Source organism: Idiotropiscis lumnitzeri, chromosome 12 (assembly GCF_059441095.1).
Source record: "Idiotropiscis lumnitzeri isolate Australia: NSW breed Sydney's pygmy pipehorse chromosome 12, RoL_Ilum_1.0, whole genome shotgun sequence".
NCBI classification, from domain to species: Eukaryota; Metazoa; Chordata; class Actinopteri; order Syngnathiformes; family Syngnathidae; genus Idiotropiscis; species Idiotropiscis lumnitzeri.
In genome coordinates, this window is record NC_142402.1 from 13,566,448 (window position 1) to 13,577,747 (window position 11,300).

General features: G+C 43.1%; 1 protein-coding gene and 1 long non-coding RNA gene across 5 annotated transcripts; both read left to right on the forward strand.

Annotated features, from left to right (window-relative positions):
• Positions 1–629: 629 nt before the first annotated feature.
• Positions 630–8,601, forward strand: slc25a24l (solute carrier family 25 member 24, like). 3 transcript variants are annotated; one of them, XM_088311639.1, is made up of 11 exons: positions 630–812; positions 888–1,170; positions 1,269–1,395; positions 2,465–2,552; positions 3,609–3,720; positions 4,061–4,219; positions 4,451–4,588; positions 4,668–4,778; positions 5,190–5,357; positions 5,444–5,582; positions 8,130–8,601. In XM_088311639.1, the coding sequence occupies exons 2-11, from the start codon at positions 1,054–1,056 to the stop codon at positions 8,318–8,320; spliced, it is 1,350 nt and encodes a 449-aa protein (XP_088167765.1). In that variant the 5' UTR covers positions 630–812; positions 888–1,053; the 3' UTR covers positions 8,321–8,601. The 3 variants fall into 3 exon arrangements, with proteins under 3 accessions (XP_088167765.1, XP_088167762.1, XP_088167763.1); XM_088311636.1 differs by having other exon boundaries at positions 632–812; positions 888–1,176; XM_088311637.1 differs by having other exon boundaries at positions 632–1,176.
• Positions 8,602–8,899: 298 nt separating this feature from the next.
• LOC148326031 (uncharacterized) lies at positions 8,900–11,164 on the forward strand. Of its 2 annotated transcripts, none has more exons than XR_015846205.1 (5): positions 8,900–8,964; positions 9,343–9,443; positions 9,515–9,611; positions 9,806–9,939; positions 10,487–11,164. It is a non-coding gene; the product is annotated as an uncharacterized LOC148326031 (long non-coding RNA). The 2 variants fall into 2 exon arrangements; XR_015846204.1 differs by having other exon boundaries at positions 8,900–8,955.
• Positions 11,165–11,300: the final 136 nt, after the last annotated feature.

The following is an 11,300-nucleotide window of genomic DNA, read 5'->3' on the forward strand; positions in this document are numbered from 1 at the left end:
GTGAAGGGGGAGAAAAAAAAGATGGTTCTTTGCGTGGGGAGGTCGGTTCGAATTTATCCCGCACTAGCGTTCACCGAGTCGATGAATCATCTCCCGTGGAGGCTGTGTAACTGCTGTTGTTATTTTATTCCTCCGTGCTTGGTGCCGGGTGACCCTTTAAATAGACTCGCATCTCCCTCCCTCTGCTGCCAAATGTACGTCAAGCTCGACGTCTGACAGTCGTCTACTTCCACTTCCGGGTTCTGGATAAAATTACCAGTTTTATTTTTTACGAGTTTTAATTTAAAAATACATTTCCATCACTTTGAATTGAAAAAAAAAAACATTAAGAAGATGTCAAGAAATAAACTAGTCTGACACAGGGAAATTATAAGGGATGGCTGTTTGTGAAGTGTGGTGAGCAACCACTGATGCCCCGTGCTTCTCTTGTGGGCAAAGCACCCTCCTAAAAGTTGCGCAGATGAACTTTTGTTAAGACTAAATCATAATTTACTAAATTAAACGCGTTTGAACACATTTTCCATACTCCCGGGTTGACATAAATTTGAGCCATTCTGGTCGCTCAAGCATCAAGAACTGAAACTATTATTTTGAAAAACCATTTCCTGACTCTGAATCTTTTTAATATGACACCCATGGGAGTCAGCCGCTGTTTCAGGAACATCATTCAATCATTCCTCGGCGTGGTGTCAGTCACTATCCTGGTGCTCCAGTCTGCACATCACCCAACTGAGAGTTAACGGCTCTGGTTATGACGTCATGACAAGCTTATGTATTCTTCATTCTTGAAAGGGGTGCCATCACTTTATTCGGTACTAAATACAGTTGCAATGTTTATGTTATTATAACAATTAATTGTTTTCTCTGCTTCTTTTTGTGTTATTTAGATGATGATATTCAACTATAATGGGCCAAATGGCCACCAACTGCACCTATACAGCGCCATCTGGTGTACAAAGAAGACAGTGTGGTGCATCGTCTTGGTGATTTACTGTTTGGCAGTGAGTCAGCACGTGTGCGAGTCTGCAGCACACTGCGGATCATCATCACCAAATGGATCAGTTCCGAGGATTGTTTGTCAAATTGGACCGGAACCAGGATGGTTTTATCTCGTTGTCGGAGCTGCACAGTGAAATGAGCACGCACGGCATCTCGGTGGCAGATGCTAAGGTGCAGGTAAATTTCTAGGGCTTGCATGATGCTGACTTGATTCTCCTCACTCCTCAGCTCAGTAAACATGTGCTTCTCTCACGCGCACATACTCACAGAATGTCATTAACTCCTACGATAATGACAACAATGGCCAATTGGATTACGACGAGTTTCTCCGCTACATGATGGATCGAGAGAAGAAATGGAAGATTTGCTTTGACCATCTGGACAAAAACAAGAGTGGTGAGTAACTCAATGTAAATGAATGAATGAAAAGAATATGAGGATCATTGTTGTTAACTTTAACCAAGTAAACTGTATGACTATTATGCATAAAATAGACATTCACGGGCCAGCATTAGGTACACCTGCACCATCTCATGCAGCGGTCGTTAATTCAAGACCGTAAATGCCCCAAAAGTTGCGCACGTTAAAACAAGATTCTTGTATATCCCCGAAAGAGGCAAAATTAGAATAAGACAACTGTAACCTAACCAAAGTTTAACTTTAACTATAACTTAGTGCAGTTTAAATCACATAAAAATTCCACGTTGAAAGTAAGACTACCCACAAATTCCTCAAAATTGCACAGGTTAAAATCAACGTTACCGTAACTCTTCCAAAGGTTGTGCAGGCTAAAATACAACAACAGTAAGTCACACTAAAATTGTACTGGCAAGTGTGAATCGCATGATGTTGCATAGACTACCAATAATCACACATGTGGCACAGTTAAAATAAGACTGAACTCACTTCAACTGTCTCCGGAGAGCACATTAAAAACAACAACATAGTGATGTACATGATAATTAATATTTCACAAACAGGAGGCCGAGAGTTTCCCTCTTGTTTCATAGCCTAAGATGGCAGTCAACATGCAGGACATCACTTCCGCTGTAAAATTTAAAAAATTGTAAAAACTTGCACAGAATAGAATGAAATTACTGTAAATCTCCAAAACGTTGTGCATTTTAAAATTTGACACCAGTAAACCCCTCAAAACCGTACTGTTTAAAAAGAATTCTACCCAGAATCCCACAAAATAGGGTAAAATTAAATTACATAGGGTAAAATTAAACTGAAACCCCCAAAAGTTTATATATACAATAACTATTGTGACAGTTAAAATACATTTATTTTCAACCCCCCACAAGTTGCATTGATTACAAAAAGACTACCATACAGCAAAATAGGTCAGCAGTTCAAATCTGGACTATCATAAAGTGTATCTACGTATGTTGTCATCATATATCGACCAATTTATTATGCGACATTGCATAAAATAATTGTTGTGCATCTCTTTTCTGATCAGGACTGATTGACCAGGAGGACATCATATGTTTGTTTCAGGAGTTAGGAGTGGTCATTTCAAAGGCCCATGCCAATAAAGTCATACAAATGTAAGACTCATTTTGCCCTCTACACAACACTGAACAACAGCAGAACCTCCAAAGTGGAACACAATTGCAATGGTTTGTCAATTCATTCTCACCTAAGCCATAGAACTATATTTACTGTACAGGCACAGTTTTAAAGGGGGAGTCAACCAGAAAATATTCGCTACAACTCTGTTCTGGGCAGGCCCACTGGTTGAAACAAGACATTCTGATTAATGTGGTGTTTGTAGAATATGAGTTAAGCAGTAAAATCCACCCGTTTTTGTCTATCTTTGGGGGCAGCCATTTTGCCACTTGGAGTCAACTGAAAATGACAGGTGAGCCGTGATTGGTCGCCGGAGCCTTGAAGAAGTGTGATGTCATTTTCAGTCAACAAATGTGAAAAAATGGCTGTCCCCCGATTTGGGTCTCAAAATGGATAGATTTTTCTGGTTAACTCAAATACAATACAATACACGCTATATTAAACAGAACGTTGTGTTTAGAGTAGTGAAGAGACATAGAGACGATTATTGCAAAATGTTTGAGGGGTAGACATTCCCTTTAAGTACTATTTAAATGTTTTCATTATTATGCTACTGTGTAATACAATTAAAAGTAAAACCACTCACTCTGAAGACTGTGACGGAAAGGAAATATGAAACTGTGGGTTGGCAAGCTTCTCTGTTTTTATACTTTTGACTTATGTTAGTGATCCAATTAATTTGTGTGTCTGATGCTCAATAAATTGCATTTTCTCGCATTGCCGCTACTGAGCAGCCAGACCCTTTCCTGCGCCACAGTAAATGAAATCCTGCGTCTTAGATTTTTATTTTTTTTGGTCGCGTGCTGTGTTGTACCATTTTGGAGGTGTTGACTTTGGAGGTTCCACTATAAAAGATAATATTCATTCACAATTTAGTTAGCCCGGGATTCCCTCAAGAATGTCACTATAACTATAATTCTATACTAATAACTACTACCACACTAACTAGCAAATATCTTGTATAGCTACCAAGTGCTACTCAGACTACTACTTTTGCATTGTGAACTTACAATATTGTGACATTTACACAACAGGATGGACACGGACGGCTCCATGACAGTGGACTGGGATGAGTTCCTGCAGCACGTTATCCTCAAACCAGTGGACAACATTGGTGAGCTGGTGTCGTCATGGAAACACAGTCTGGTGAGACTCCAAACATCCCTTCATCCATTTTTTAGAAAGCTCGACCTTATTTGCATCTATGGACAGTTTAGTCTTCAATTTGTTTAAAACGTGGTTGTTTTGGAGGGTTGAAGCCCACGTACCCAGAAAAAAGCCAAAATTTGAACCCGAGCCTCTCAACTGTGAGGAAAAGCAATGCTAATTTTGCATAGTTGTTATGGTCATTACCAACCTTTGAACACACACACACACACACACAGAGCATCAACACATACAAACAAGGGATGCACCAATACTCGTATGCATATATTGTCTCGTGGGAACAATGAAGATTTCTTTATCAGTGCTTGTCATCGGGCAGGTATTTGACGTGGGTGAGAGCCGAGCGCTGGCCATTGAGTTCCCTGAAGAGAGTTCCGGCATCGGTGCGTGGAGGACGTTTGTTCTCGGTGCTGGTTTGGCTGATGCTGTGTCGAGGACGGCAACTGCCCCCATCGACCGCCTCAAAACCCAGCTGCAGGTCTGCGCCATTGTGGATTTGTTTAATTTGGCTTCACGCCGCTTTACGTACTTTGTTATGACCCCAAAAGGCGAGGACAATTAGTTTCTTTCACGCAAATATCTTGCACCGATACAACTTTAGTCCTCTCATACTGCTTATAAAAATCACCAAGACTGGAAATTGCTAAGTTGACTTTGATTTCTATGTTGGTACCTTTGACATGGCATAATAATTTAGTTGTTTTTGTAGTTTTATGGCTCCAAGGCCTTGTCTCGAGGCTTCCGCGAGCTTCGTGTTGGTGGCCTTCGTTCTATGTGGCAAGGCAATGCTGTCAATGTCCTGAAAGGGACGCCGCAGTCCACACTCCAGTGTCTCATCTACGCACAGGTGGGTCTGCACCTCAATCATCAAACTCCATGAAACATTCCCTTGTTCCTAATGAACGTTCCTTCATCTTTTCGTTTAGATGAAGGTGTCCATGCAGGGCAGAAGTCAGGGGAGTCTGAGTGTTCAGCAGCGTTTTGGCTTGGGTTGCGTGTCTGGCGCTGTGGCTCACGCTGTTTTTTACCCCCTGGAGGTATCACGCCTATCCAAACCGTTAATAATAATGTAATAACACTGTTGTCATTGCCTATAATGCTCACGGACACTTGAGGAATGCTGACACCCCTTTCTCAGACAGCAATGCTGAGGGGAACATGCTTTTTTTCCACCGTACTACAATAAAGTGTAATTGCACATCCACTCCAGTAGTTGGCAGTGGCGCTCTCCTTGCCCTTTGTGCACAGCAAGTAGTAACTCTACGGTGTAGGTTTGTTTTGCAACAAAAATTATATTATTTATAGTCGCGGCGGAGAGTGGGTGGTGGGGTGGGGGCGCAAATTGTTTTATTCTTGCTGGGGAGGGAGGGTGGGGGGTGTAACAGAAAATAATTTAGACGCACTGCACTAGACAACGGTGTTGGCCCTCCTCTGTTATGCCCCAATAGGTGTTGAAGGTGCGGCTCAACCTGCAGCGAGTGGGCGCCTACCATGGCGTAGTGGCTTGCGCCCGCTCCATCTACCAGAACGAGTCTTTGTCCTCGTTTTACAGAGGATTTAAGCCCAGCATCCTCTGCATGATCCCGTATGCAGGAGTGGAATGTGCGGTCCATCAGGTAATTGAGTACTGAGTCAAACATGACTCGCAACCTCAGTCTGGGAACCACTACGCTAACAGATTCTTCATTTGTGACATCACTAGTCTATCATGACCTGGGCCCAGAGCGATCCAGCCTACAGCAGCGACTCCAGACTCTTCTTCTTTAGTTTTGTGGCCTTCGCTTGTGGACAAATGAGCAGCTACCCTCTGGCGGTGATAAGAACGCAGCAGCAGGCGCAAGGTAGAGGCCTCTACCAACAGTGCATAGACTCCACTTTTTCAGCAAAGATAAGATAAGATAAGATAAGATGTCCTTTATTAGTCCCACAATGGGGAAATTTGAGGTGTTACAGCAGCAAAGATATAGATCACACAGAGTCGGCGGCGTAATGTAGCCGTTAATGTATAACATTAGCAGCAGACATTCAGAAAAAGCATGCAAATATACACAGTATAAACGTATCTAAGTGTAAGGAAACACTCCTAATGCCTGTCCATTATACAGAGGGGGAAACGCTGTAATGATAAAAACTACTGAATGATTGAAAATACTGCAATCATAAAAATATTGCAATGATAAAAGTACTGTAATGGTAAGAGTACTGAAATGATAGAAAAGTACTGCATGATAGAAAATACTGCAATGGTAAAAGTACTGTAATGGTAAAAGTACTGTAATAGTAAAAGTACCGCAATGATAGAAAAATACTGCAATGATAAAAGTACTGCAATGATAAAAGTACTGTAATAGTGAACATCCTGCAGTGGTAGAAATACTACAGTGATAGAAGTATTGTAATAAGAATACTGTAATGGTAAACAAAATACATCATTGGTCAATATTTAAGTACACCCTTGGCTGAAAGTACAGTAGTAGTTAATATTGCATCCTAGGACTGCACAATTGCACTAATGCCCTCCCGTTTGTAGGCCTGACCCAATGTTCTTGTTAAAAAGTCTGACAGCAGTTGGCAGGAAGGAGCGGCGAAATCTCTCTTTGGTACAGCGAGGGTGTAAAAGTCTGTCACTGAAGGAGCTGTAAAGTGTTCTCAGAGTGTCATTGAATGGGTGGGCTGGTTTGTCCAGCATTGATGACAGTTTTGCCGTCATCCTTCTGCCCCCCACTGAGTCCACAGAGTCCAGGGAGCAGCCCAGGACAGAGCTGGCCCTCCTCACCAGTTTGTCCAGTCTCTTTTTGTCTCGGCCCGAGATGCCTCCTGCCCAGGAGACCACTCCATAGAAGATGACTGATGAAACCACCGAGTCATAGAAGTTCCTGAGGAGTGTTCCCCGAACGCCAAAGGACCTCAGCCGCCTGAGTAGGAAGAGTCTGCTCTGACCCTTCCTATAGAGAGCGTCTGTGTTGTCGCTCCAGTCCAGTTTATTGTTCAGATGAACACCCAGGTACTTGTAAGTTGAGACCCTCTCAACGTCTGTTCCCTGGATATTCACTGGTGCAGGTGGAGAGTGCCGACGCTTGCGGAAATCCACCACCAGCTCTTTGGATTTCCCAGCGTTGATTTGGAGGCGGTTCTGCTGACACCAGTCCACGAACCCCTGCGTAACCCCTCTGTACTCCCGATCGTCATCGTCAGTGATGAGGCCGACAATCGCAGAGTCATCAGAGAACTTCTGCAGGTGACAGGTTGTGGAATTGTATTTGTAGTCCGAGGTGTAGAGGGTGAACAGGAAGGGAGCCAGCACAGTTCCCTGCGGCGCTCCCGTGCTGCAGAGGAGCACGTCAGACACACAGTCCTGTGTTCTCACGTACTGTGGCCGGTTTGTGAGGTAGTTGTGAATCCATGTGATGAGGTGGTGGGCCACTCCCGCCTGCTCCAGCTTGTCTCCCAATAAGGCGGGCTGGATGGTGTTGAAAGGCTACTAGTTTTCAAATTCGTTATGTTCATCACAACCACACAATAACAGATGGAGTGTTTACGTTTCACCACAGAGGGAGGTCTCCTGTATATAGTGCATACAGTGTAGGAGGGCTAATCTGATCTGAGCTGAGACCAAGGGCTGCAAAAAACATACTGCTGCAGAAAACTAGAAACTGTGGCGTCTAATGCGACAGTGTCCAGGAAGGCCCCTAATGTCACTGTCTTCTGTATTTATTTTATCAGTACTGAATAAAGGATAAGGAAAGCTAATGTTAATGTCCTCAGTATTTACTTTCGCAGCATTGAAGGGGAAATTTTATTCTAGTTAAGATGAGGATAGCGAGTGAGCATACGAGAGCTGGGCACTTGACCCTTTTTTAATTTTTGTCGTTTGCCCATTTTGCGAGTGGATTCATCCCACGCACAAGGACCGATTTGTCGGCCGGACTAAAATCAACCTCTGGCCTTGATTAATCGAACCCTTTTTAAAAAGAAAATTCACCCACTCGCCCCAAAAATGGGCGTCTGACCGGACCGGAGGGGCGGACAGTGCACCCCCTGGGATGGACTACCCAGCTCTGCATACGACTACAGACAAGCAGAGACTGTGGAGGCTGCATTCTTGAGTTTCACACTGAAACTGCAATGTGGAGTGTGCATTTGTGTCAGGCATGTTAAGATAACATGAGCATGTGACTTATTTTTATCATTTCTTGCTGTGTACTTCAAAATGTTGCCAAATCGGCTCAACCAGTAAGCAACCCACATTTGTTTACATCACCCACATGGTATTGGTTTGGTACACTTGGATCATGTCCTTGATTATATTGATAAGTTGCTGTGCAGTGGAAAAAATGTTGTTGTTGGTCATTTCTTACCATTTCATCACCTACTTTCTTGTTTCCCAGCTGTCTGCTCCAGCTCGCACGTGGCGTCATCAGGCGTCTTACAAGGACTCATCGGGATATATGAAAGACATGGACTGCGGGGGTACTACAACGGAATGGGGGCCAGCTTCACTCGGGCCATTCCGTGCGCTCTCATGAACTTCACCTTGTGCCGAATGTTTGAAAACCTGTTTTCCTCCACGGGTACATGAAGTTTGGCGGCGCCATTGAATCGTGTGTCACGCAAAATCATGAGAAACAAATATGCAAACTGTGCCTAATGTTTGTCAATGTTCCAAGCAATTAAAAAAAAATGTCATTCTTGCTCAGATCCGCCACATTGGTGGTCTGACTCATGCACAACTGAAACATGTTTTGTTTTGCTCACAAGCAAATTATTGTTGTTAAATGTGTAGTTAAATGTAAAGTATGTGTCATGGAATGTAAATGTCTCGATGAACAATTCTCCACTGTGTGGAGCCATTATTTTCACGTCATCGCCTCCACTCTATAAATGTACTTACTAATTATACGTTCTAGTATTGTAATTTTATCTATCAAGCTATTCACTGGGACAGAGATTGAAGGACTGATTGGATACATCTATCTATCTATCAATCTATCTATTACAAAGCGTGACGAGTTAGCGCGCACTAACTATCGCGAGACTTGCCCGGGAGCTGTTTCGTCATCATCCCGCGTGTGTAACCCGCCATCTTGAAGCGTCGAGGATGCGGGAGTTGTACCGCATGCTGAAGTTATGGCGGACTACAAGAGCATGGCTGCCCCGTCCAGCGGCGGCGGAATGATTGACGCTTTTCAAGATGCCTTCCAGCGAGCACGGCAGGTGAGCAAGGTGACGGTGTTCTTTCGAGTCGATTGTAGTTCCTTTATGGCTTGGCAGTGTCAGGTTTCGGGGTTTTTAATTCCCCGACACCCCCTCAACGACTATTACCGAAAATCACTGTCACATGACTGGACAAGTTGTCAATATATGGCCGCACTAATACGCCGAAAAGATGAATACGTTAAGATATGCTCGAGAAGAAAGTCAAAACGTGCTAACACAGGCCAATCTTTTGTAGGTCCAGACTTCTTAATTGCCAGTTCAGTGATCCATTGCTTTCCTGCTGTATGTTTTCGACTGAATTAACACACTACTCATTAAAATAGTATTTTTAAAAAATATATTCGATACTGTCGGTGCTTCTCGTTAAAATTTTTATTTTTACAGCAAGCCAAAGAGATGATGATGGAGCTGACCAGAGACCAAGGCTTCTGAGAGCAGAGGGGCGAGTATGGCTACAGAATCTAGCGGTGGCGGAGAGATGTGAGGTAAGTGTCTTTCTTTAAATGGACAGGCTTTCTTGAGCCGTGACCTCACCATGTGTGTTTTCCTCCTCAAGATTCCCTGATTTTCAGTCGGAATTGACATTGGTAGCGGTGGAGAGTTGATCAAAAAGATCCAGAGTGACATGGGGGTCAGAATCCAGTTTAAACCAGGTCAGTTATCACCACCACCACCAGCCTGGATGCTGTTTCTCGATTGTTGGTCAATGATTAAAACCCATGCACCACGCTGACAAGATGATGGATCACCTATCCCATTATTTCTGAGACTAAGTCTATAAATGGGATTGAGAAAAAATATGTGAAAGGAAAGCCCAGTTCCTAATGTCCCTGTTCTTTCCTTCTAGATGACTGCAGCACACTAGACTGGGCGGGGGGAAGCACCCAGACAGCAAGCAAATTCCACTCAAGAAAGCCCAGATTTGAACCCAGAGCCAATCAACTGTGAAAAACGCTTTGCTTAATTAGCATAGCTGTTAAGGTGATTACAAACCCCTTAAACACATACAGCAGCAACACATACAACACCAGGGTTGCAACAATACTCACGTGCATATATTCTGGACTCTGTGCATTGTCTTGGTCGGATGTATTGTATGTTAAATCTCACACAAGACCTCAGCGCTGCCTGGAATGTTGCAGCACATGGTACGACACAGAGGGCAGGCAACATTAAGTTCTGATTTGCCTGTATAAAATCAGCCACTTAAAAATCTAAAATGTGGTAGGGGCATAAGCGATGAACTTGAACCATGATGCGGAGTTAGTCTCCAATATATATTGGATGAGAAAAGGAACATGTTCTGTGTCCGAAATGAGACGGACAATTAGTACTTTCTTAGAGTAGCGATTCATGCTCAATACTTAGTGTTTTTATCTGCTTATCGGGCAGGTATTCATTGGCTTGGTACACTTAGACCAGGTCCTTGATTTTGCTTATAAGGTGCTGTGCAGTGGGAAAAAGCTTTTTTCTATCATTTCTGACAATTTCATCACCTGCTTTCTTATTTTCCAGCTGTCTGCTCCAGCTCACGCGCATCAGGCGTCCTCCAAGGACTCGTCAAGATATACGAAAGACATGGACTGCGGGGGTAATACAACGCAATGTGGAGCCAGCTTCATCGAGTCCGTTCCGTGTGCCCTCATGAACTTCACCTTATGCTGAATGTTTGAAAACCTTCCTGGGCACATGAAGTTTGGCAGAGGCATTGAATCCTGCGTCATGCAAAATCAGCATAAACCAATATGCAAATGTTCCCATCTATTTGTCAGTGTTCCAAGCATTATAAATAAAAAAATAAAAGGTGGCAAATGATTGTTTTTGTGTCAATATAAAGTATGAGTCATGTAAATGTTCACTGTGAACCTATTATTTACACATCACCTCCACCCCATAAATGTACTCACTAATTATGTTCTTTTCATATTGTGGTTTTATTTAGTCTGTAGTGAGTGACCGTATCATATATCTTGCATCAATCCATCTCTCTAAATATCCGTTCATTTATTTTCTAAACTGCTTATCCTGTTATTGGTGAGCTGGAGTGTTTTCAGTTGACTTGGGGCTACAGGCCTATGCACACCCTGCACTGGTCGCCACAACCATTCACATGACCGACACCTTGCGTGAGCTACTGGTCGATCACGAAGGATGCAATGGACACCAAATGGTTTAACATCTGGTTGTAAATACAATGAAATAAAATCTGGAATTCTAATCTTCAGTCTCGTGTTCATCTTTTGAAATGAAACCCAAATTTATTCGGTATAGAACAACAAAATAATTGACCTTGTCATTCCAATGCTTTTGGAAGGGACTTGAGCTCCCTTTTTGAGCTAAAT